Source organism: Falco punctatus (assembly GCF_963210335.1).
Source record: "Falco punctatus genome assembly, chromosome: 13".
Taxonomy (NCBI): domain Eukaryota; kingdom Metazoa; phylum Chordata; class Aves; order Falconiformes; family Falconidae; genus Falco; species Falco punctatus.
In genome coordinates, this window is record NC_137593.1 from 6967522 (window position 1) to 6994670 (window position 27149).

General features: G+C 40.6%; 1 protein-coding gene across 8 annotated transcripts in view; it reads left to right on the top strand.

Annotated features, from left to right (window-relative positions):
* Window positions 1-27149, top strand: part of NLGN1 (neuroligin 1) — a 427968-nt gene that overhangs the window by 70398 nt on the left and 330421 nt on the right. For 6 of the 8 annotated variants that reach the window (XM_080409537.1, XM_080409540.1, XM_080409541.1 and 3 more), the window contains exons 1-2: window positions 13744-14158; window positions 26115-26920. In XM_080409537.1, the coding sequence (XP_080265663.1) occupies window positions 26428-26920 (493 nt within the window). In that variant the 5' untranslated portion in view covers window positions 13744-14158; window positions 26115-26427. The other 2 variants (XM_080409539.1, XM_080409538.1) reach the window with 2 other exon arrangements.

A 27149-nucleotide genomic window follows, 5' to 3' on the forward strand; every position in this document is an offset into this window, starting at 1 on the left:
GTATGTTGCATAATCTGAGGAATTTAGTCTGTTTAAGAAATTGATACAGCATATAAAACTGTATCTTGTGCACATAATACCATACAGTAGAAAAGGTGTAAGTTTAGTACACAAGTTTAAATTTTTTGTTTTCCATAAAACATAAGTGCAGAAAAATCCTGCTTTTAACTTCTTCCTCCAAGTTTACAATCCTTCTGTCTTCATCCCATTTTGCATGCCTTACACAATGATATCATTGGAACAATCAAATATTAAATCAGAATGAAGTTAAGGATTTATATCTTCCATTACAGCTCCCTTAATGTTTTCATTTTCTGTCCTTTCAAACTAAGCATCTTCTTTAAAGAGCTGTATTGCAGATGAGTTAAGGAATCAGTAAAGACATTGGGGCATAATCTGAGCAAAACTGTATTTTCTGTCTGGCCATCCCATCACTACAGAGCAGAAAGAGAGAAGTTTGGGCTATAAATCAATAGAAATATGATCTGTATGTTTAGCAGGAAAAAAAAACCCACCCAAAAACCAACAAATGCTGCTTGTCTCAGTAGACTTGTTTCTTCCAGTAGGAGCCATAAGCCTCCAGCTGTCCTCTGGCCTAAATTGTATTTAAGTCAGCAAACAGTTTGAGAAACATATGTTGATTGCAGTAATGACTGGTCAGAATGCTTTTAACCTGATTATATGTAGGGGTTTATGCCCTCAGGATTTTATTACAAATGTAACAATGTGTATGCTAACTCATAGTATAAGAGTGAGTTGCTGCCTTTTTTTTGGAGCTGGTAAGCTCCAAAAATTTCTGGCATAGGCTAAGATAAGTTTGAATCCTCCTGCAGGAACTGAGATTCATGTGTAACAAACCTACCTTTCACTGCTGATGGTCCACAGTTACCTAAAGAACTAAAAATGAGCTGATGGTTTTGGGGAAAATATGTTGTATTTAGAAGGCTGTGTTCAGAGAAATCCTTTGGTTTTCTTTTTTTTTTTTTTTTTTTTTTTTTTTTTCCTGACCAAGGCAAATCAAACCTGCTGTGAATAGCAAGAAGTTTGATCTAGAAGCTGGTTTGCTTTTTTATCTCTAAAATGCTTGCTTCGAGGTAGTTTTGGAACACAGACGTGAAGCTGAGAATAATGTATACGTGTTGTTCAACATTGGTTTAGATTTTTTTTTTTTTGATTGCATAAGTTATATGACTACTTTTTTCCTTTTATTAACAGCTGTCATTTTTTTCTTTCACATATAGTGTAGGAAATATCACATCGGTATAAATCAATATAATAATGACATTATGTATGTATATTATTATTTAACCATTGCTCTCTAGGGCATAGTTATGTCAGTCATATTTTATAGAGAGTTTCTGTAGACTGTTATAATCATTACAATCTGTTCCATGAAAAAAACCCTGCAAATCAGCATTTTCTTGGTATTACAAGTGGTAATGGTGTTGTATGGGTAAATAGTAACAGAATATCCGAATAACATGGTCCTATAAGCATTGCAGGAAATAATGCATGGAGAATATGCAATTAAAAAACAGATTAAATGAATACTCATTATAGAAGGTATTATTGCAAAGACTTTTTGAAGTATTCTAGCATGAGAGCCACCATGAATTTATGCCTGTAAATGCAAAAATATTAATATGCACTGGTGTCTTTTGGAAACCTGTCAAATGCACATTTTGTGCTGTCTTGAATTATTTTGTATGTATATTAAGTAGGCATCAAATTGTGCTTAAATCAAAGATAAATGATTGTTGTTTTGGATGCCTTTTTCTGAGAACTGCCCTAAAAGGAGGATGAAATTGGAAGTTGTATGCAATCACGTTTCACCAATATGTAATGATCTAAACCTTGTAATAGATAAATCTTCTTTTGGCTGATATCTAATCAGAATGAGCTCTCTAAATATTCCTTCTAGCAAAATTCTTTTATAAATCAGATACAATTTATGCTAACATTGATGTGATGAGCAACATTTTGTAGATCTCTTCTTAAATAATATTCACCCACAATGTTTTCAGAGGCCACAAACACAAAGAGGACGAGACAAATAATCTTAGCATTATTTGCCTCATTTCACATCATTATTTTAATCTATCGAGGCATAGTATGCTGAACACTGTGCTCAACTTAGTTTAATTGCAGCAATAATGTGTGCTGACGTGTATGAGACAAAATCCTGTCCAGATCATGATGTCATCTGTTAAGGCAGATAAAACAACCTAAAATACATGTATATTTTTTTTTCTGTGTCCAGCGTTCTACTTAATAAATTTGTTGCTTTAATACATTAAAAACTTTAAGAGATTTTTCCTTCAAAACCTATTGATACTGCCCAAACAAATGTGAGAACTTCTAGTCACAATCGTGTTTAATCAGTAATTACCACAAGCTTGTGGAAGCATGGCCAAGCCACAACTAAGAAAGAGGTAGCCACCACTTTTTGCTTTGCACACGATAGTTCCAGCTTGAGGGTAAACTGCGAGGGAAAAGGGAGTGTAAAACCTCGATCAGGTAGTCCCCTGGCAGTTTAAGGACTTCAGAGAATCAGGTTTTCTTCTTGCATTTACATTATTTATTTACTGGGTTGACTACCACATATCAAATGCCTGTTTTCTTTTCAGAAAGTTCAGACAACACAGCTGAGAATCTGTCCCTCACAAATGCTTAGAATTAAGTATTTTATTCCCTAAGGTGCTCACACAAGAAGAAATTATGGAAGAAATATTGTTAATAAACAAATCCATACCTATGTGCATTTGAGTTATGGTGGGTTTTTTTAAATAAATGCATGAAGTTCCAGATGTAGAAGTAGTAATACGGGCTTTAAATTGTGAGTTATAACTGTGTAGATCATGAGGGTCTGAGAAGTTTCCATGAAGATGATGTTCCTGTCAGATTTTAACCATAATTATATAAAACTGAGGAGAGCAATTATTAAAGTGTCAGGGATAGAGATGCCCAGTATGAAGGTCTTTGGATGCTTCTTTTACAAGATCCAGAAAGTGTAAAATGCAAACTATAGAGTAGGTCCTGCCCACAACTTCTGACAGCCGAACCAGTACGGACACAAGTAGACAGAGGATGTGTTGGGACGTTTGCAGGAGAAAAAGAAAGGGAGACTATGTGGATGGAATGGAGAGGAATTGAGCAGCTACAATTTTTAATACTTTTCTCTAGGAAATGCTGATTATCAGATTATATTAAGGAATTGCCTCTTTTACTTGGAAGACAATTTGTCATGACGAGTTCTTTTTAAGAAAGCATGTTAAAAGTGTGAGGGAACTGAACCATTAAGAAAGGATACTGTATGTGAGTGAATGTATGTATTGCTTAATAGGGCACCGGTGTCTTCAGTCTTTATTATTGTTTCACAACCCTTTTTTTCCTCTTTCCATTCACCATAAGAAATATCCTCAGAGTCTTCAGTGAATGTAACTGTAGATACTCAGCAATGAAACAATGAGCGATTTAGCTTTGCATCCTGCCACAGTAGCTAACTTTTTTTCAGTGGTGCTTTCTTAAGGCTCCTTCCAAATATTCAGGGTGCTTCTGATCTGTTCATATACAGCCCTAAGATGAATCATAAACACATGATCAGGATATTTCTAGGGTGCTGGTATTTTAATAAAATTCAAAGTGAATCCTGCTCACTTCTTCCATGCAGATCAAGCGTTCCATTTCAGCTTCTCACCACACAAAGCTATTTCATACAGGTCTATCACTGCTATACATTATATACTTTTTTTCTTGCGTTTATCATAAAATGAAAGGGCTGGTGAGAATGTTTGGTTAGATACAGAGCTGCCAAGTTGAAATGTTGAAAAGCGATGGTTGTCAGCAGCAAGCTTTAGTTACTTCCCTTAGGATAATTCCACACATCACACTGACAGGGCATTTGTGCTGATGCTCACTTTAAATATTAATGTGCTGCCCTTACTTCCTGCCGTACCTCCCTCTGATACACTCTACATTACTCCTGGGTGTCTATACCTTTTGAAAACATGCACTGTTGCTGTTTTCCATTCTCATGAATTTATTCCTTTGTTGATCAAAATACTTGGCCTTCTGTTCTGGGAAGAAGGTCCAAAAGATTCAATATTTGCAAAACCGAGTGTTTTCAAAGCTGGTTCTAGAACATTTGTTGTCTGACAGCCAGCAGATGTCCACACCCGAAACTCCTGCGCCTCCTGTTCTCCAAAGAACAGATAGAACATAATGTAGCAAGGAAATTGGTTAAAGCCTATAAAAATAGATGGAAAGTAACCTTATATTTTTAACATAATTTTTGAATAAAATACAGTACTATACATCACTTTGGTGTATCTTAATTAGTTTTCCCAATTCAAAGATAAAAATTGAAATAATGATGACAAGTGTGGATGCTTGAATACAGACCCTTTTTTTCATTATCAAACACTGCCTCTGCATGCCGTTGTACGTTCCATATTTGCAAAAATCCATGTCATAAAGGCGACTATCTTTGGCTGTCTGTAGTTGCATGAGTCAGTAAATTGTGTATTTTCTCAGTGGGAGTTTACTCAGGACATTGAGGAGCTATTTCCTCCTAATTAGTTCCCCAGAGTCTTCTTATTAAAAAAAGCCAAAACCCTTAGGCTTCAAGGAGTCTGTTTGGGGTCATTATTTTCTTGATAAATGTACTCACCACCACTCCAGATTTCCCAGAAGGGAGACTGCAGGGTATAAGAATGTTGTGTTGCACGTTATATTCCGTGATTGGTTCAAATTACTCAATTTACCCAGTATTTTCAAAAAACAATCCTAAATCATCAGTCAGCTACATCCTACTTCCAGTGCTGATGCCAGACAGTCATTTTCCCTCAGAGCATCATTGAACATGAGCTCTCCTCAGCTTGTTTCATTCTTTGATGAACTAGATGGCTGCAGGGACTGTACTGATTTTGGAGACATTTCATTTGAGATGTTGCTAGTTGTTTCCATTGTGGATAGCTCTGTAGGGAAGGAGTGGACAACACTGATTTTACTCATACTAGGCAGAGATTATCAACATGTAAAATTTACCATCATATTTTACCAAACTGTTCTGAGATGTCATCTTGTCAGATAGGCATGCCAGGGCAAGGTGCTTTATCTTTCCTAGTCTTTGAAAAGGAACCTACAACCAAACCTAAGATAATGCTGAAAGAGATTGTCATTTATTTAGCCCATGCTCATGAGACAGGCACTATTGGTTTGGTCTTTAGGTCAACAAATACTTCCTCAAAAAAAAAAAAAAAAGTATATCCTTCACTTTAGATTGAAACTTTAGCTCTGTCTTGTGTTTGTTTGCAGCTGTCACAAAACCTTTCGTGTGGCGTACCTTGTGATTGTGCTCATTCTTTGATAATTGCTCACCTCTGTGACTCTGCATTGTCAAGCAGTTTTGTGTTTTCATTTATTCTGTAGGTGCTGAACTCAATCTAACAGAGTTGTAGGCTGATTGAAACACTGGGCTTAGGTTCCCACAGCCTAAATCCCACCCAGATTCCAGTGTTTCCTTTCGGTCTTCTGAGGCACCAAGACAGCTGGTAGACCAGGCACTGCAAGTAGAATTACAGATGTGAAACACAGGGCTGCAGCAGGTGTATTCACATGGTTCTACAGATACAGTCTTGTTCACATTTGTGCCAGCCTCACTGCAAAATATTTACAAAACAAAAGGCTGTTAAGGGCTGTAGAGCTGACTGCTTGGGCAGTGCCCTCACAGTCCCATCACCCAGTACTGTTTAACCCACAGGTGGTTGTGGAAGGAGGCAAACATCACCTTGAGATAATTCTCCCTTTAACAAGGGTCACTGCAACACCCCCTTTGCCAACAAATCCCTCTTCAGCCTGTCTCAGATTTACATCATCTTTCAGAGGTAACTCCCAACACCAAGGAAATATTTTTGGTTTCTTTCAGCGAAGTTTGTTTGACTGAAACCTGAATAAAGGCCTGAAGGTATAATAGAAATAAACTTCTCTATTGGTAGGAAACGCACTTTTTAAATTCCTGTGATTATGAAAATATCTTACAGACATGTCTCTTGCATTTGCAATCATAAGATAATGTGAGCTTGCAAGCCTTTCTTGCAGTCCCTGAATCGCATGTTCTGAACACAAGCCCTGCATCACTATAAACACCGAGAACGGTTGCTAATAAAGAAGAAGAGATGCCGTGCAATTTGTACATATTATTTAGTGTTGAACTGCACCCATAACGTAACGTCAGATGCCCACCCTAGGACCAAGCTGCAGCGGCGGCGGTGCCCAGCTCAGGCTGCAGAACGGCAGCCACACTGACTGCACCCTCTGCCGGCTAATGCCCGGACCACAGGTGGGCTGCGCTCGAGTCTCTTTTTTTCCCCGGCTATAGGAATAATTTTCTCAACCCAAATAACAATATTCGTCAGCAAAAAAATTTATAGCATCGTTATTAAAAGTAGTAGGAAATTTGTGTCCTGTTTGTCTGGAATGGGAAAGAAAGTGAAAGGTCTGAGAAATAGAAAACTAATGAATTCTTGTGTCTTGATGGAGAAACTATTTGTTAAGAACCAATTTCTATGGCAAGGGAATGCCAAAGTTTGCCACTTAGAAAGAGATTAAGCTGTATTGTGCTTATTCTGAATGCTAGCGACGTTGTTCATTAAGTTCTGCAAATGCCAGATGTGGGAAAAAAATAGTGTTCTGCAACCAAGACCTTCTAGAAATTTGAAAATTAAAATTCAAAGTCATGTCTTTCTGGGTGTGGGATTCAGTTTAGCCACAGATAGGTATTACAAAGTATTTGTATAGATTTAACTTTCAGATGGTTCTAGCAGATCTTGTATAAGGAACAACCGAGATTTCAAAGTCCGTGTAGAGTGCATACTGTAGCATGACCGTAGTATACAGAGGATAATACATTCTCCTGGGTTATGACATCAATTAAATAGTAGTCTTCTAGGATGCTGCAGTTTCTCTATTGCCATTTCTTTCTCTTTTTTTTTTTCTTTTTCTTTTTTCTTTTTTTCTCCCTTGTCTGCCTACAAGGATGTCAGCTAAAGGCTTCCTGAGGTTGTATTTTTCCTGTCATAGCAGGCAGAGGTATCTGCAGATATTTTGCATAGAGCAGAGATGCTGTTTGTGTCTCCAGTTTTCCAGTGGGACTTGACAGCCCGCTACTGTAGATCTGGTACTATCAAGTGTCTGTGTGCAGCCAGAGACACAAAGGCATGTAATGTAACATGCACCCGTTACACAGCTGGAATGAAAAATGTTGTTGTTGCTCTGCTATTAAATCACTAGAATAGCTAGATGTTACAGAAATAATATTAATGGTCTATAAATAATGGCTTGGCTATACTACAGTGAGATTTTCAGAAATCACAAGTGATTTGATCTGCCTTCAGTTTTACTTTCTTAAAAGTAACTGTATTTTCAAAAGGATTAATGCCCTCCACCCCTATCCCCCGTTAAGGATGTCATTTCTTCAGGTCCCTCAGCTTAGGACCTCTTTAGGCATTTCTGATTTGGAAATTCATGGCAATTTCTGTACTCTCTGCTTTGCCTGTGTGTTCTTGCCTGTCCATGTCAGTTTTGTGGTGTTTGTCGTTGCTCGGTGTATCAGATTTTCAGACATCACAAGCTTTGAGACTTACTAAGATAAGCAGGTGAATGTATTATGGTTTGTATGAGGGTATTGATACTATCCTCCTGGATTTCCCGTCACTATTGAGGCTGATTAATGCCTGCTGAATGCAGGAGTGTTTCTTTTAGAAACTGTTTTTCTGTCAGTTCATTATTTTCTGATGCTTATTAGAGCAGAATTTCATAAACACGCTATATTGACTTCTCCACAAAAACAGTTTGTCCCACACAACTCTCTCTGGTGCCTGGCCTCTTTCAGAGGTCTATCAATGCCCCGTAGCAAAACGGACCCGCCGCTGCACCTGCAAATGACTGCGCCTGTCGGTGCCAAACAGCTGGGGCTGGCAGAGGCGGCAGTGCCCGGCGGTGCCAGAGCCCGGCTGCTCCGCACAGCCCTGCTCTGCCGGCGGCTCCGGCGCTGCCTCTTGACCTCCCTCTCCTCCCCTGCTTGGGAACCCCTGGCCTCCTTCCTCCCTCTTCTCCTTGGTAGGGGAAGATTGTCTCTGCCCTGGTGATGGAAAAAATTAAAGTGGCTTAGATCAAGTGAAAAATAGGAAGGATAAGATAGTTTGAGCAAGGTCTCCACCCGGTCACTGGCCAGGCCAGGGGGCTGCCCCTGACTCAGCCCGGTTACCCAAACTCAAGGCCACTCCAGCCTTGGCCATATGCAGCTTGCGTAAACTAGGTGGGAATGGGCTTACTGCTCTTTAAGTGTGTTTTCAAATTACATCTTTTTTCAGTTGTCAGAAATTAACTGGGACTCCACGAGTTTTGATTAATGAATCATGTTATGTGGTGCATCTGAAAAGAAATTTTAAGAAACATCTTTGGCTCTTTTGGCCAGTAGCCATAATGGCAGCCAGGCTAATTATATCGGTCAACAAGTGATCAGTGCAATCATAACAGGAGGCAAACAGACACCAAGAGAAGCCGGTAGTAAAATCATGATGTATTTCACAATCATCTTATTACTGACTGGTTTAAATAAGGGCCTAAAGTGCTTTATCAGTACTGAGAGAGTGCTGAGAATTCAGAAAGTTTTAATTCACAGAAGGTGAAGCTTTCCTTGCTTATGGGAAGTGGCTGGTGAAAAAGTAAAAGGTATACTTCGGTAAATGCATGCAGAAAACAGTTTACCATTTTTGCCTGCAGATGCTAACGGTCCAGCCTGCAGATTCGTTTTTCTTCTGAGGTCAGGAAACAAAGTTCTCTGATGAGGTTCCTCTGACTTCCATTTTATTACATCAGAGGTGAAGGCTGGCCCATAGTTCCCCGTCATTCGCTTACTGGGTCTAAATAAATATAAACTGCCTGAGCAGTGACTTAAAGCAGCAGCCCCCACAGGGAGTGTCCCTGTGTGCATTAAAACTCAGTGCACCAGAAGTAGATAGAGTATGCACTCTTTTCAGCTATAGGTTTGAATTGTTTTAATTAAAAAAAACAACAACCTGGAAACAGATTGGCTTTCACATAGCGTAAACAGAAAACTCTTTGTATAAATGCTTTTCATAACTGGTAAAAAAAAAAAAGAAAGAAAATTCTAGCTCCATATTTTGCTGTATTTGGTCATTGCAAGCCCAGGTACTGTAGATTCTGACTTCAAAGAATAACTGAATTTTGGGAAGGAACAAAGTCATAAAACTCTTCTGGACTAGAAGTATTCACAGCCACATAAACAAAGAAATGGATTTTATAATTAATTCAGAGTTCCCTGGCAAGCAGAGTGTTGTAATGTGTTGTAATCTACTGATTAAGTTCCAGTAAGAACACTGGCAATGGCTTTCTTTATCAATATCAGTCCTTTAACAGCACCCGAAAGGACCTAAAATTCTGAAACTGAGAATAACCGCGGGTGGACTGTGCTCGTCTGAGCATCTGGTCAGTGCAGGGCAGCATTTAGAGAGGGGTGAGTCTGTAGGAACGGGGTCTGTCTCATCCTTGCATCCTGTTCACTTCCTCTTCCCATGTCCTGGAGTGCTGCATTTTGGAAACACAGTACTTTAAAGAAAATCACCTTTGAGAAGTTCAGGCCAAACAGGCATTTGAAACCTTCCAGCAAAGCTTTTCATCCAGTAGGATTCTACTCCACAGGATGCTTTGCCATCTATCAGACTATTGGTTGTGGCTGTTAATTAAATGAAAATCCAAAATAAATCTACAGTGCAGAGACAACACAGCCAATTAAATATTCCAGTACAAGGTGCTAATGATAAAAAGCGAATGTCACTGAGGACAACCTGTATGATGTTGGAATGCAAATCCTACCAGATGACAAAATATATGATTCCCATCACGGGACGGGAGGAAGAAACCCAGTGACCCTGAGCACTGAAGTCAGGCGTTGCAGAAGAGGCAGTGGTAAGGACATATGGAATGTGCATACAGGCTTGGGGACTTTTGCAGACAAGAGTGAATGCCGTTAAAGTCTGAAACTCTTAGACTACGTGCATGTTATTTTCTTGACTCTTGATACGTGAAAGTCTGAGCTTTCCCGAGTTCTTTGCCATACAAGCAAAGCATCGTATTTTTTAAAATTGGTTGTTTTAGGACAAAAGAACAATATTAAAGAAAGCGAATGATAAGCAAGTGATGATGAGTGTTTGAAGTGATTGAAGGACTGCCAGTCCCACGTATCTTTGTGAAGAGCTTTAATGGCTGTGCTGTGAAGGGGGACAGCCTCTTCAAGTGGCTCTCTTCTTGGCAAGGTTAAACCAAGCGAATGGCAGTAAAAAAGCAGTTACAGCTAACTAGCAGTTACAGCTAACTAACAGTTACAGCTAACTAAAGCAGCTTATAGGCAGGCATTATGATTTCATTAAAAATTTGGCAATCAGGGACAATCTGAAGAATATAAACAGGCAGAGGTGAGTAATCTTAAATAATTTTCATGAAATCAAAGAATATATTTAATGGAGTTACTTGCAAGAAAAAAATTAATGAGCTATCCTGAGACAAGCAAATTAATGAATATTTAGAATCTTATATATTGAACAATTTCACCTTTTCTCCCTGTTAGAAAGGTTCATTGTTTTTCTTGAGAAATACAGTATGACAAAATCTATACTTGAAAGAAAAACATATGACTACCTTAAGTTATATCTTTCAATAACTCATGAAACTCATCTCACATAAAAACCTTTTCTTGCCATTAATGCTTCAGGTGCAAACCTTGTGTACCTCACATATGTATTTTAGCTTGGATTGGTAGGTGGTAGCTTCTTTCTTTTAGCTTTCGATTGTATGTGTCACTCTTTTTCGTAGTGAGGTGCATACGTAAGGGTTGTGTGATGGGCTTCATGTTCTTAAAACGGAGAAATTAGAGTTAAATTTTAGAGTACTGCAGGATGCTGGACTTTAAGTCTCCATGGACTTACAGTCTATGAAAACTTATCTGTCTTTCTTTCCATTATTTTAATAAATGCAGATAACACATCCCTGTCAAGACTCAGCTGAACTAAATATTAACTAATGCCATCCTTTAAATGAGTTTTGCATTCCTTTGATTTCAATAAAACTGTAATTTCTTGACGTGCAGCAGATTAAAACATATTTAGCAAAGCTCTAATCGACCCCAAGGTCTTCTCCCCCTTCTTTCAAATGAGTCCAAACACCCTTTATACATATCTATGTATATATATACGTGTGTGCATGTGTATAAATAAACATGTATAGGCCACTCAGGTCTTCAAAGCAAGGACATACTGCATGAGGACTGAATCAGCATCAGGAACTATAGTAGTAGTACAGTAGTATCAGGCCTTAGGCAGTGTTACTAACCACATTTATCTTCAGACACAGCTATTACTATCACATGCCAGTACAGAGAGATTAGTCTTGTACTTTGTTCTCCCAACTCTATATCCCCTTCTAGACCCACACAGTTTTCTGGAGTTGAAGACAAATCTTGTTGTCCCATATAAACCAGTACTCCCAGCATGTTTTGGATGAGAGGACAGCTGTTGTGCTACCAAGGTCCCTGGGTGAAATGTTGAAGCACGGAGGAGGGGAGTAGAGTGAAAGACATCGGGAAAGTCCTGGAAAGGGACCCCAACCTTGGGGACAGGCCAGACCAAAAGCAATGCTGTGTATGAACTGATATCACATATCACTGCTGTGAGAGGGAGTTAAGCAAAAACATAATGTGCTCAGATAGCAACTTTGTGCCATTTCTGCACAAGTGAAGATGGGTCAGGATCAGGTGGAAGCTTGATGGCCAGAGGTGGGACTGTAACAAATTGGATGGAAATTATCAGCTCCCACCCCCCAAAAAACCCCAGTGGTAAAGGGATAAATGGGTAGGTTTTTCCCCATAGTTAGTAGGGGACAATATGCTTAAACGATGCTTGGAGCACTCCAGTGAGGTGTTCACATGATGGCTCAGAGAACCTGCGGAAGATACATATCCACCTTGAAGGAGCGAGAAGAAAACTTTACACTCCTGGATGTCAATGGCTTATCAAGTGACAGTAAGGGTGCAGTTATTTTATGTCACCGTTATGTCTTGCTTTTCAGCACAAAAAACAACCCAAAGATAAAACTACTCCAGGGTTTTATGTGGATGAGGAATAGCAGAATAGCTCACCTGGTATTGCCCTCTTTGGTGATAGTTTTTAGGCTGTTGGTTGATCTGTGGCTGGTGGTAGGTGATTGATATTCATATGCCCATTTTCATTCTAGTTTTGAAGCCTTTTTTTCCCCTGTAGTGTTCCCTCAAGAATAACATAACAGCATGCATAAGATTGCTCTGTCAGCAAGGAGTATGTTCTGCCTTTTCCTCCCATATCTAAGAGCCATATGCTTTCAAGTGGCAGCAAAAGAGTTAATTTTCAGAGTACTAACTAAAGGACTTTGAAAATTAATCATGGGCTATAATAATTATTGATACTTAACAGGTGAAAAATGTGCCCAGGACACAATTATTCCAGTACGCAGGAACGTCACAGGATAAACTGCTGCCGTGTCATGTCCTTCCTGCCATGGCCGTTTAGATATAGATCCTCAGTGGGACTCGTAGACATGAACAGCCCAGCGTGGCTGGCACTGGCCTTGGCTCCGCTGGGATGTGCTCTCAGGTGACGGGTGTAAGATTCTATCAAATTATCGGGCACCTTCAGACCTCGCCTGGGGCTACATGCTTGGAAACATGAGTGGCTGTGCTGTGCTTGATTAGTGTCAATATTTGAAAACGAGGTGCATGTTCGCGCAACAAAATACAGATTTTTATCAGAATGTGAAGGGAAGCCTCCCCTAAAATAACAGGAGATGCTAATGAGCTGTCTGCAAGAGGCTTAACTCAGGATGCTTATAATCTTTTAGTGTGTGATTGTGGCTGTTCTTAAAAAAATGAATAGACCTTTCAGAATTCAAAGGGCTATTTTCCTTCCCCTTCTGATCCGGCCTTCCTTTCTCCCCGCATCCCCCGAGTTGTCAACTTTCATTCTCCACTGTGATCCTAGAAAGCATGAAGGCCGGGATCAGATAATACTTTTTTCCTCAATTAAAGATAGAAAGTAGGCAATGAAAAATAATTAAAAATGGTTTCAAGAAACAGCAGGAAAGAAGTCACGCATCTCTTGCGTGCAGACCGTGGCAGCCGGAGTGAGACCATGGCTTCTCGCCGAGTTTTCTGCCGGTGTGCAACGCTGGAGCGCTGCGCACAGGTACCCCTGGGGGAGCGCAGCAGCCCGCACGCCCGCAGGTGTGCACGGCACCCCCCGGCAGCACCTCGCCCCCGCCCTGCACCCGGGTGCGTGCGCTTCGTGCGGCTGCGGGGACCCTCTCCCGGGGGGACACCCCCAAAGCTGCCTCGCTCCGGGGCCCCGGGAGGGTCCCCCGGAGGTGGGGCCGGGGCGGTGCGGAGCGGGGCCGGGGCGGTGCGGAGCGGGGCCGGGGCTGCCCGCGCTGTTCGCCGCGCCGCCGCTGGGGGTATCTTTGTACCATTTTTCATCCAGCAGCAATTTGGAGTGGAACCGTGGAACAGGGGGAAAAGCAGGGTTCTCGGCGGATTGAGCGAGCCGCGCATCCAGCAGCCAAAAAAGATTCACACACACAGACACCCACCCCCCCTCCCCGCGCCCCCCGCACCCCCCCCCCCCCCCTCAACACCCCCGCACCCCTCGGGGCATCGCCGCGGCTCCGCGCTCGCCCGCCGGACATCGAGCGAAGGGGATGCATTCGTCTGGAGGGCAGTTTCGGATCGGGGGAGATCTATTGGATTAGTAGGATTATCTGCTTGCAGACGGAGAGAAGTAGCGTTTGATCATTTCTATTGCTTGCCTGATGGTCGGATTTAAATGGAGGTGGCTCGGCACGGATGAGGCTGAATTCCGGATGGGGATTTCCAGTCCCCCCCTCCCCTCGCCCCCATCCGAGGAAAAGGGAGAAAAATATATAAAAATCGCTATAATTCGGAAGTGTCTGGGGCACGATTGAGAGCCCTCCAGCTCCGGCGGCTGGGGGAGCCGGAGGAGGCGAACCCAGCGAATTACAGTTTCAGCTGTGATTGCAGAAAAGCGGCCGTGAACTGGTAAATACTTTGATGCTCTCGGCGTGCGGGGCGAGCCCGAGCCGGGATGGAGGGGCGGCCGGGCCGGGCTGGGCTCAGCACCCTCGGCCCCGGGCTCAGCACCCCCGGCAGGGCAGGGGCCGGGCAGGGCGGCTGCGGGGCCGGGGCGCGGGGCTGAGCCCGGGGGCGCGTTGCGGTGCCGCTTTACGAGCCCGGTGCGGGTGCGTGTGCGGGTGTCGGCGGGCAGGGAGATGGTATTTAGCGGCTGCAAGCGGGGCTGGGGTGCGGGGCTGCGCGGGGGCTGCGGCGGCGAGCCCGAGCGGTGCCTCGGCGGCGCTGCGCGGAGGCAGGATCCGCTGCGGGGGGGTTGGGGGTTGGCTGTTCGCAGGGATTTACACCCGCACCCCCCGCATCTGCCCGCAGCGCGCCCCGCCCGCCGGCTCCTGCCCCCGCCGCCCCCCAGCGAACTTTTGCTGCCCCCGGGCGGGCCGGGGCCGCCGCTGGCCCCCGGTGCGGTGCGGAGCTGCTGCGCGCCCCGCTGCCTGCGCGCAGTGCCGTGCCTCTGCCCAGGCTGCCATGCCTGATGGAGGGCTTTTTTTTTTTTTTTTTTTTTTTTTTTCCCTCCTCTCCTTCTTCAGACATCTTCTCGCTTGGGTGTTAAGTACTGCTTTTTCTCATCTTCCTCGCCCCCCCGCGCTTTTTCCTGACGATCGCACCAGAGTCTCATCTTTGCTTGCTGAAGGAAAATCAATTTTCAACAGGTTTAATTAAAATTAATCAGTCAAATTACTTAATATTAATTGACTTATAATTAAACCCAGAAAGAAGTTACCTTGGAATCAGGAGAGAGGATATTATCTCAAATCGTTTTAAGGATGCATATGGTTTCAGAGCAATTATATTAAAATAATTGTTTAAATAAAACAAAACAGAGCTCGATTAAAGTGTTGTGTTCTTGCTGCTGCAGGTGACACAACCTGGGCAAGCTATTTTCTTCTGTAAATTTGCTGACCTTTTTAAGGAATATCATCTTAGTTTGACACTGGTTTTCCTTTCTGGAAGACCAGTTTGTTTTAGCTTTAACAACTATGGTATTAAAAATCCAGCAGGATAAAATGGAAATATATCTTATAGGAGCTATAAATATCGAAGTGAATGTTTTTAGCACATTTAGATGTTCTGTGAATTTGAAATGAAGCATATATATTTTTTTTTCAGCATAAGTGTAAGAAATTGTTTTAGGAAATATTTTTTCCAGTACTGCCATCCAGTGTGGCAATGTTTGCATTTATCCAGAGCCTTAGTGGGACCAAACCGTGCTGATAAATTCACAGAGATAATTCATATCTGAAACCATGTATTTCTGACAATGTTAAAAACAACTTTTTCGTGCTCCTTTAAGACCTAGGTTGTTTTTCTAGTTTGTTTGCTTTTTTACAGTAGCAGCATTTTTGATGCATCTACAGATTATTGTTACTGGTGAAAGTGCATAGCTCTGAGCTCTGGGACCTTTTCTCCTACTTTTTTTCTGGGCTGGCTTAATTGAAGCAAAGGATACTTATGAAATTGCATGTACTTTATTACAGGCACCTGACAAGTGAAAGACCCATGTATGACATAAATGAACATGAGAAAATAGAGCCTGTTATTCACAGGGCCCTGATTTTCAAAGATACTGATTTCCATTGACTGCACTGAGACTTGTGTGGGCTCAACAGCTGTAACACGCAGCCCACTTTTGCATCTTTGAAATTAGTTTTGCAGATTGGGAGCCAAAAGCTAAGTAGCCATGTTTGGAAAGACAGGTTGGGTGGCTTTTTTTTTTTTTTTTTTCCTTTCCTTTTTTTCCCCTTCTATATTTCTGGTGCATGATGCAGGGTTAAAGGAGGCCGCTTCTTAGTTACTTCTGATAAATGACACCGGTTTTCTTAGAACTATGGCTACAGACTGCAGCAATGTTGCAAAAGCAGCTTTGCAGTAAATGGTTAGGGGGACCTTAGATACATGTGAAGAGATCCGATTTATTATTATATTTCATGTGTATCATATGCAGACTGGGGAAAGAAAAATGAGGCTGAGGATAATCATGCTAAGTGTGCTCGGAAGCAGGATCTGGCTGAACACCTCTGTTTGTGATTAACTGAAGTAGCAACGAAAGCCATCAGAGAGTGTTCAGGCTGTTTAAGGCAGTAAGTTGCGTAGAAGCAAGGAGAAGAGCTGTCGTCCTGTCACTGCCTTGGTTATCTTACCCCTTTTTCTGCTGTAGGGTAAGAAGATCATATCCTGGCTGTTGATACTTAAACGTCCTTAACATTGTGGGTTTGCTCTGGATTATTTGGCTGGAGGTGGAGCAGTCTGCTGTGGAGGGTTATTTAAAGACTGGGACAGAGCTGTAGGCAGATAAATTGATTTGCAAGTGAACGGAAGATTTGAACGTGGTAATGGTGGTAGTGTCATTTATTATCAGTTTGTATATTTACTATCCACTGGCATACACACAAGCATAAACCACTCTAATTGTTCAAATGGAGTCTGGGGAAAAGAGAATAAAGCAGAGGCTTAGATATGGTCTCCGTTCATAATGGATTGGCTTGCCTCTCTTTATTAAAAGCAAATATACATTCCTTTCTAATAGAGACGTAGAGCTGTATTACAGATCCTTGGCTAGCTTTGAATTATTTGTTTGATGTCATATTTGTTATGTTTTTTTAATCACATGAAAAAGAAACTATTTAAAAATTAAATAGTGAAAAAGAAGGGCAAAAAGAGACAGACATTCTTTGAAAGCAAATAATGAAAAGACAACATTTTGCCAGACATTCAGTAGAAACCTTTGTGGATTTCTTTTAATAAAGAACTGGGCAGTAATCAATCTGATCCAGTAAACGATGAAATTTCTGATTAGTCCTAGATATCCATCCATGGTAAGTATAACAGGTAATGATAAAAATTAGATCCTGACTGATGAATAGAGGCTATTATAAAAGCATATTTCCATTACTGTAGCCCTGTTTCTGAGCTCTGCATCCTGAAGGAACGTATGCAGTCAGAGGAGGATGCCTGCCCTGCTACCCGGCTGTTGCAGAGGAGTTTGTCTGAGAGGGAGGGAGGGAGGGAAAGAGGGAGTTAGGGGATGTGAAAAAAAAAAAAGAAGCTGATGGAGAAACTTCATCATGCGTCGCGCATTGCAAGCACATCCTGTAGTTTTAATGATAAATGATGACATTACGTCCCTCAGAATGACTATTGAATTATCACATTTACAAGGGGAAATTGTGTTGACTTCTTGGTGACTCAGCTCCATGTTTCCACCTGCCCCTGAAGACCCCACGTGTTTTCCAACAGACTTTGTTTTCATAATTACTAATTGCTCATTAATGATGCTATGTATTATCCAGGGGTAAAAAGTGACTAGTTGGCTACTTAGTACCATGTTCAAGTTTTTCTGCGCACCCACTCTGCAGTGCCACTGTTCACTAAAAAACCAAAGGTGGTGTGGAGGGACACCACCTCTGTGAAGCCATGGGGCGCAGTGTCTACTGTAAATATCCTTATGGCAATCAAGCCACATAAAGGTCTGGGCTGCATACATCAGTGTAAAATGTTTTTTCCACTGCTGTGCACAAGTAAAAGATGAGGCCATTAAAAAAAAAAGCAATTGGAGTTCCCTTTCCCCCATTTGTTGAATCTCCTGTTTTGTCCTCATAATATTTTCTGCATAATCAGGTTTAGTGCTGCCTTTGGGAAGTCTTTTGCTTTCCACTGATGCTTGGTTAGGTCTCTTGCACCATATTAAAGGAGAATGTAATGCTTGGAAATTAGCAACACATGACTTTAAAATCATAAAAGTGGTCAAGGACACTTTACAAATACTATATTTCACTCATATTCCTTCAACCAAGCAGAGAACTTAAATGGAAATTTAAAAATATGTTTTTTAAATCTCCTCAATTGCATCCTGCCTAGAGATGCCACTAGCCCACTTTTTGAACTGGTTCTGGGAATTTAAAGAGGGAAATACTTTTATGTTGTATTTTATACTTTGATTGAATTCCATCTTGTCTGAAGCTTTTAAGTTCAATATCTGAACTTAAAATCCTTCTTTAACTTCTGCCTTCCCAACCCCGTCCCCCAGCTTCCAAAAAAGTTCTTGAAAGCAGTAAAGTGTTATGTAGGCACATAGTGTTAGAAATACTCATGAGGAGAAAACGACAACTTCTTTTGAGGAAACCTTACTACATAGACATACTGAATATTTTGACATCCTCAAATCTGTGTAAAATAGGTGTTGGGGGATGGTGCTTTTGTTTCTTCAGCTGGTTTCACAAAGGTGGGTCACTTTGGTGGAGACCTGGGCACTGAGTAAGTTGCCACCAGACCTGGCTGCTGGGTTAGGAAACACTTCTGGGGCTGGAGGCCGGGTCAGCATCACCAGGACGTGACCACAGGGGGACCCGACACCAGTTGCTATAACTTAAATAAGTTTCTTTCTCACAGATAGTGGTAGAAAATGAAAACAGGACAAGGAGCTGAATAATAGGAGCTGCACATGAAGTCAGATGGAAAGAGTAAATCTTTGTAGACATTTAATGACGTTATATTCTAAGCTTTTTGGAAATTTTATTTGAATTTTTTTTTACAACAGTAAATACAGCCTCTGCTATATCCTATTTCTATTTCATGTGAGAGAAAAATTCCCCGTCTATGGCACAACACTTTACTGCTACCATTACTGCAGACTTTATAGATCAGAGATGTGTCAGCATGTTAGCTTTAGCTGTAATGCTTTTTTTGTGTGAAACCTTATGGGCCTTGCAGCCACTTTCTCATACTGACACTCATAAAACGTTCAAGTTCTCATATTTATTATTTAATTTGCTTCCTATATAAAGCAACAGTGTTCTTTGATACATGAATGTGAAGCCAAAAATGACAGGCAGGCATGAATGGGACTAATGAGTTTTAATAGTGCACATATTAGAAACTGCTAAAGGAAGTTTAATTAAGAAAAACAAGTTAAGCATGAAATTCATTTTGGAACAAATACAAGTAAAGTCACAGATGTACAGAATGCTACATCACAGGAAACGGACTCTCAAGTTGATAGATCCCTATAATGCCAATATTGCACTTGAAATGTAGTGTGCACTCTACAGTTCTGGAAAGCATGGCAACACAACTCAAGAGCACTTTCGAAGTTGAGTTAGACATGTCGGGTTTGTGATTAACAAATTATATTTATACCTCTGTGGCTTTTATGATGAGTTGGAATTTGATCTCAATTACCCTGATGGAACTGAGACCAGAATCTGATCAGGCAAGGAAAACACTGGGTCTTTTTTGTGCCACAAGGAAGTTTTGGGTTTTCTTTTGTGGTTGTTTTTTTAAGAACTCATTTTATTGAAGAGCTGGTTATTGATCTAACTCCACAACAAGGGCTTTGTTGTTTTGGAACTGTTATTGTATGGTATCCAGATAGAAAAACAATTCATAGACAAATCTGGGTTCATTCAAGCATCTTTGTTTTCAGACTTCTTTCTCCAGAAATGGTAATAACTGTATTTGAGCTGGTTTTAATTTTGAATTCCAAATGCCCCCAAAGTAGGAATAAAAAAACCTGGTATCTTTCTTATGAATCTGGTATGAAAGCTTGCCTTAGGTGATGAACTAATGTTAAAAGCAGTATTATTGTTGATGTTATAATTGTAATAAAGGCAGTGAACAAAGTGCAATTTACTTTTCTCATATGATTAACCCCAGCACACCAAGGGTTAGCCACAAATATATATCAGGTAATGAACTTAGTTACTAATTCTATAGCTATCACCTGCAAGAGACAACAAAAGAACACTTAGTTTCAAGGGCCTTTGGATGGGTTCTAGTATACTCTTGTTGGAGTGATCAGATGGGAAGCATGTGCACAGAGTGTTAATTGAAGCAAGTTAAATCCACTTGACTTTATGATATACAATATGCAGGTTTCAGTACTGAAGATCTGAAATTGGAAACATCAGGGATAATTTTTCCTCTGGTATGACCTCTGATTAACATGAGTTCAGTTGAATTTCTACAGTAGGTCAAAAAACCTTCACGTCCCGAAGCACACTGCACACATCAACAGAATCGCCATTTGATCGTTTGGCTGAATAGTTACAGTACTCAAAAGCAAGTATGATGTGTGGTCCATTTAAGAGTTAACTGTAAGCTGCTAAAAGGAATAAAGGTTCACTTCAGTGCCCATTATATTCCAAGCCAGTGCATCTGTCATTTTTAATTTAAATCTGTATTACTTAGCTGTCTAAAACTTTACACATAAGTGACAGAGTTACCCATTCTTTCTGTTATGGGTAAAATCACCATTTCGTTACCTACTTACTGTGCAAAATGTCAGACAGCTATAGTCCACATTAAAAAATTGTAGCCAACTTCTGGTAATATAAACAATTACTTCAACTAAGAAGTAGAACTGTTTTAAGAAAATGATTTATTGATATGCGTAAATGGAAGATGATGAGACTTAAGTGACCTTCTTCTTCTCATAGGTTTAATTTGTCTAATTCAAAAACAGCTTAACAGAAAATTATGATCAGAAGCCTTCCTATTTTGGCAAACTAAGTTGCAGAAATTATTTAAAGGGATCTTTTGATCATGAAAATGCTAATTAATAATGAGTTAGCATTAGTGAATGTTCCCACTAACAGGGAAGAACAAAAATATAGCAAAGCTAAAAAACGCATGATAATTTAAATGAGTCTTATAACACCTACTCAGTTCAATTCAATTTTTCACTGATTTGCACTACACTGCATTGAATAACATATTTAAATATTGTATTTTTTACTAATTTAGTTGTAAAGGTTTTATGTGCCAAACATAACATTAAATAAAGGTAAATGTGAGACTGGCACTGAGGAGTCAATCTCTCTGACCTGGGAGTGATACATGTACACAGCTTGTAGCATCTGGAGATCCTCACCACTGGGATGTTTGTGGACCCATGTAGCATAACAGTTGTAATCTCATACTACTGTGGGGTGGGACCACAAGCCCATTAGAATAATGTCTTGGTCATACCTTTGCTGGTGGTCTCAGCAAAGGCTGTGCATCTCAGTAGGGTTGGATTTGTCGCTGCTTTCTGGAACTTCCAGACCTTCTCTCAGGTGGAGGAGATGCTGGCATGTGGGAGCTAACCAAACCCCACCAGAGCTGTACTCTTCTGAGGTGTATGTGTTCAGGATTGCAGTCCTCCTCCATTATAATTTCATACACCTATTTTTTTAAATGCAGGTGGTTTATTTCTTGAACTAAATACATGTAAATCTCTTCCCTTCACCAAGTATTTATGGAAATACCCAAGAGCAGGGTCTGTTTCAAAATCTTTACTAATACATAGAAAATATGCTGTAGTTGACACAATGCTTCCCTTTGCTAACTTGAAACATGAAAGAAAAGATGGGAAGTTCTATGATGCATCTCTTGAGGATTTGTCTGATCGTGTTTACAATTGGTATGTCACACTGACCTAGCGTTCACCCTGGGTCAGAGTCTTTCCTTTAGTGGCTTCTGTTCCATGGGCCACGTTCCTTTTTGGCATTGTAGTGTATTTTAGAACACGGATTTCTTTTTAGAGACACAAAACATCTTTAGGCTCTTCGTTCTAAGTAGAGACTGTTGTAAGTGAAAATGGATGCAAATGTAGTTGGTTCTGCAAAATAGCATTTATGTTTTGAAATGAAGTGGCATTGTGTGGCGTTCAACACTCTTACAATCACTTTCTATGAATATTTGTGCAATTGGGATTTACTAGCCAAACTGAGGTGGAAAGGAATTTTTCAGCATGAATATCAAATCACAGAGTATATCTTCAGCTAAAAAGAAAACAGCCGGTGGTGTAAAGATATCATAACAGTACCTTTTACATGTGCTGAAGCTGGAAAGTGGCCAGAAGTCTTGGGTGCCACTAAAGTTTTTAATAAGCCATTGGAGCTATTGCCAGGTGGTGCAGTTCAAGACATCCCTTGAGATCTGGAGCTCTGTGCACAAGTAACAATGAGGAGTTTAGCTGCTGCAGTTTGCAGCAGATGTGACCTGTTGTGGGATGCCCTATGTCATTGGAAATGCAAAGATGCGCTGAAGTTATCTTGCATTGTTCGCTCCTCGGCATACTAAATGCCTCTCTAAGGTATGTCGGAATCTGAGCTATGAAGTAATTTAAATTCAGAAAGGAAGATAATAAAATAATAGATGATAGAAAAAGCCTCTACATAGTATAGTCTGTTCCAAAGACCATGAAAGACTTTATCAAATACCTTTTACAGTAGAATTCATTTGTGTTACCACAGGGAACAATTGTGATCCTCACATCTAGACAATAATAAAATCTGAAAATGTTTCTCCTCCTCCTGCTCAGATCCACAATATTTTGATGCTGAACTTGTCCCGAATTGATCATCATTACTTTTTAGTTTACTCTCCTGCCCGTCTTCCTGATCATTCCTGCTCCTGTTTATTGCTTCTCTTTCTTTCCATTGATTCCCATTGAGGCAAGTCAGATACCAAGGGAAAGCCCTACGCGGATCACTTACTGGAGGACTAAGGAAAATTTTGTTTAACATTGTCTCAACAAGTAAGACAAGTTCGAGGCCAACTTGCCTGCTTGTCTTTCCACCTAGTGCTCAAAATAAAATTTTGGCATAAAACTCTCAAGATTTTTGATGAATCTCAGTTTTTTTATTTGTTTGTGTTTGTAATCTTACAGCTTCAGAGCAGTCAGTGACAGGCTTGAATGTTTGACCTCTCAGTCTCAAACACCACCTGCCCCCACACCACCCCCACCCCCACCCCCCCTGTTACTTAGTTGTGTAAAAAGAAAGGCTGGGGGGGGGGGTGGTGGGAAATCCAAAATTTAAGTTGCAAATACAATGAAAATCTGTTGATTCCAATTCTGCAAGTGCTTTTCAATTTACTGCCCTGTATAGCCTATAAACCCAGTCACTGAAGCTAGCTGCTGCCTGATAGTTAATTTTTTAGGAATAGCCAAACACAGCATTGAGTTTGTACCTTTTTAGCCTCCTGTCTCAGTCGTAGAGTAAAAGCACCTCTCCTATGATACAGGCTGAGAGAGTTGGGGTGCTTCAGCCTGGAGAAGAGAAGGCTCTGGGGAGACCTTGGTGCAGCCTTTTCATACCTGGAGGGGCCAGCAAGAGAGCTGGAGAGGGGCTCTTTACAAGGGCATGTGGTGATAGGACAAGGGGTGATGGCTTAAGGCTGAAAAAGAATACATATAGATTAGATATAAGGAAGAAACTTTTTACCCTGAGGGTGGGAGGCGCTGGCCCAGGCTGCCCAGAGCAGCTGTGGGTGCCCCGTCCCTGGCAGGGCTCAAGGCCAGGCTGGACGGGGCTGGGGGCAACCTGGGCTGGGGGGAGGTGGCCCTGCCCAGGGCAGGGAGCTGCAGCTAGGTGGGCTTTAAGGGCCCTGCCAACCCAGACCAGTCTGTGGTTCTATGAAAACCTTCTCCATGGGAGACAAACCAGAACTTTAGATCACAGCAGAGCTGTTCATCTGCAATGACAAAACAGCTGATAGACAAGCTTAAAACTATAGCTCAGCTCTAGGATTTGGGTGGAATTTATATTTACATTGAATTTACCATTTTAGGTATCAAAAGCGTATTAAAAAGTTGTCTTGGATCTGAAAACAGGTCTAAGTTTTTTTGAGTGAAAGTGTTAAGTGAATTATTAGTAGTATCTTGGTAATTTTCCCCATTGAACCAGCTCAGCAGCTTGAAATGAAAAGGATGCTATTTGGCACAGCTATGTTGAATTTTTTTTGTCCTCAGACCTTCCCCAGACAATGTAAATTAGCAGGAGGTCTACTTAAGATTAAGTTCTCACTATTTACAAAGTTGAGAAAGAAAAGAGAGTACAGATTTCCATTCCTGACAGAAAAAAACGAAACCAAACAACAAACCCCTGTGGATTTTAAGACCTCGTGGAAAAGGTTTAAATCTGTGGAGGGTTTTGACTACCACTGAGGAATAATCTACCATCTTTCCATGACTTACTGTACATCAACTCAGAAAAGCAAAGTTGTACTAGGTGCCTTCTGCTCTGGCACCTGCTTATGTACTCCACCTTTACTATTTCGCAAGTAATATCCTACTCTCTTCAAAATTTGAGATGCAACAAAGCAACAGTCTTCCCAAAGGCAATTGTCTGCATGCCATTCTGTGTAAGTTTATTGAACTAAATGCAAACACGTACATCAAGTTTGGGGAATTATTTTCTGCAGCTAAATTGGTGTGTTTCCAGCAAATGGTGAGAATCTGAAGCTGGAGAATAAAGGATATAAGCTTGTTTGTTAATGCAGTTTCACAGTGAAGGTGTTAGAATTAGCAGAGAAAGAAAGGGAGAGAGAAAATTGCGGAAAAGCTTCATCTATCTCCTTATTGCCTCCTGAGATAGATTGTTCAGAGCTAAAGGAACACTAGACATGAACCAAATCTCCTGCTGTCCTATATAGCTTTTACAATCTCCTTTTTAATAACCCAAACTGCAGGGTAGTCTGACTATTAGACAAGCCGTTCTTTTGAATTCTCTCTACAATGTGTATAGACATGATAAAAAAAAACAATTCTCATTAAAGCTGCCAATGCTGTTTCAAAAGCAGGTGGTTTAAAATGTTTCCTATACAAAGCAAAACACATTTCTTGTGCATTATACACTGCTTAATAGGGAGTGTAAGATCACACTGCTATGTTGTGTATAACACTGCATCTTAAATAATAGGATTTTGTAAGTCGTGTTGGAAATATGTTTAACATGAATATGGAAGATATAATGATATGCACTGAGCAATTTTCAGAAGTGCTGGAACACAGCCTTGTGTGACAACCTCTGAGCGAAAGTAGTTGAAAATAAGATCTGGAATTTGAGATTATACAGTCTCTGATCCTAACATTTTTTTTCTAGGATATTGTTCAGTCAGTGTGTGGGTATATAAAAGATAAGATTTCTACTGCCCTATGGGAACTTTTATTGTTTATGTTATAAATTAAGGACGGTAGGGATTGAGTACATTCATCATGCATTTTCATTTTTCATTAAAATCAGTAGTTTATAAGGAATGCAGGATTGGTCTGAAGTAAAAAATGTGATATACAGCTCCATCCCTGAACGGATTGTTCATATCCTTTTCCAAATCTGTTTTGAAAAGAAAACCAAACTAAACCAAACCACTGAGGTCCAGTTATACTCCCGTGCAAATTCAGAGTTTGCCATTCACTTCAGGGGGAGCAGATTTTGGCCTTTCGTTGATGTGAACATTTCACTCTGGAGGTGTTTTTCATCAGAAACTTGTGGAGTAAGAAAACCATATCAAGTGTGGTAATTCAGGTTATCATGAATAAGCACAGTAATTCGTGTTATCCTTACAAATATGTTCCAGTTGCCTTGATGTTTTTATCAGAAGTTGTATTTCAAAATGAACAAAAAAAGTTTGTATTTATCATAATCTGCTTTTGGTGAAATAAAATGCCTTTGAGTCTTCAGTATGCCTGTCTATATTAATTTCACTATCTTCTGCTTTAAGAAATAATTACTTTCATTTTGATAAATCAACCTGTGCAAACAAGGTGAAAATTGATTATGAGCTGATTAAGTTAAAATATTAACATAAACACTTATGTAATGGAGCCTGTCAGCAAAGCACTTACCCTTAAAAAGGTGAATTTAAAACTGTATTTTCTGTGAGTCCTGTTTCTTCTAAAAAAATCTCTATAAATTCAACAGGTGACATTATAGATAATCCCGTAATCAGTGCTTCACCCACCATTTCATGGACCCATAAACTACTGCAATTTTACTTACATGACTCTAGCAACTATTAATGTATGTAAATAACTTGTGAAACATCTAGTTATCACTCTGCTCATATTAGCTCTTTCATACTAATGATTTATTTTCATTTTCTCCAGGATATAGACCTGCGGCTAACTGGATTTGATTTATAAGAGGGGATTCTGCAGTAAATGGCTGCTCTCTTCATATTGCTGCTATGGAAAACAGAATTGTCAATAGGATGTAGTCTGATAAATAGTGCTGAGTGAAGATGCAGCTTCAATAAGTGTGAAATCAATGGAAGATACTTACCGCATGAAAAGCCTTTCGAGATTTTTCTGACAGGCACCTATTTAGGAAACTTGATCCGTTTCCTTCAGTTGCCCTGTTTTTACACCAGTGGATACAAATCAGATTGCTTCATTGTAGTTACACAACTAATGTGGGACCATGGCCTTTCCAAGATCCGTGTGGCTGAACTGTGTATGGAGAGCGATGATAGTCCGCCTGTTACACATGGGATTGAATGCCACTTTTGCTTTTTGTATACTTGGATTTTTGCTTCACGCTGCAGCTGTGTCCTCCCAAAAATTGGATGATACCAACCCAGTGGTGACCACCAACTTTGGCAAGATAAGAGGGATTAAGAAGGAACTTAATAATGAGATTCTGGGGCCCGTTATTCAGTTTCTTGGGGTTCCGTATGCTGCCCCTCCAACAGGGGAGCGCCGCTTCCAGCCTCCTGAGCCTCCATCTCCCTGGGCAGATATCAAAAATACCACTCAGTTTGCTCCAGTGTGCCCCCAGAACATTATAGAAGGCAGGCTGCCTGAAGTCATGCTTCCCGTGTGGTTTACTAATAACTTGGATGTAGTTTCCACCTATGTACAAGATCAGAATGAAGACTGCCTCTATTTAAATATCTATGTCCCAACTGAGGATGGTGAGTTAATAGCAGGCAAAACAGGGAGATCTTTCTATTTTCCTGTTCTACGTTCTAACAATATTAATTCACGTGTACTGGTAGCACGCATGGCTTTCTTTGTTTGCATGCCAGCATATTACATGTATGCATGCTGCTTTTCTGTGTTTGCATCTGTCTTTGGGTTTTGTATTTCGTTTGTTTTTTTTTTTTTTTTCTTTTTCTTTCCGTCTACACTCATTTTTTTTTC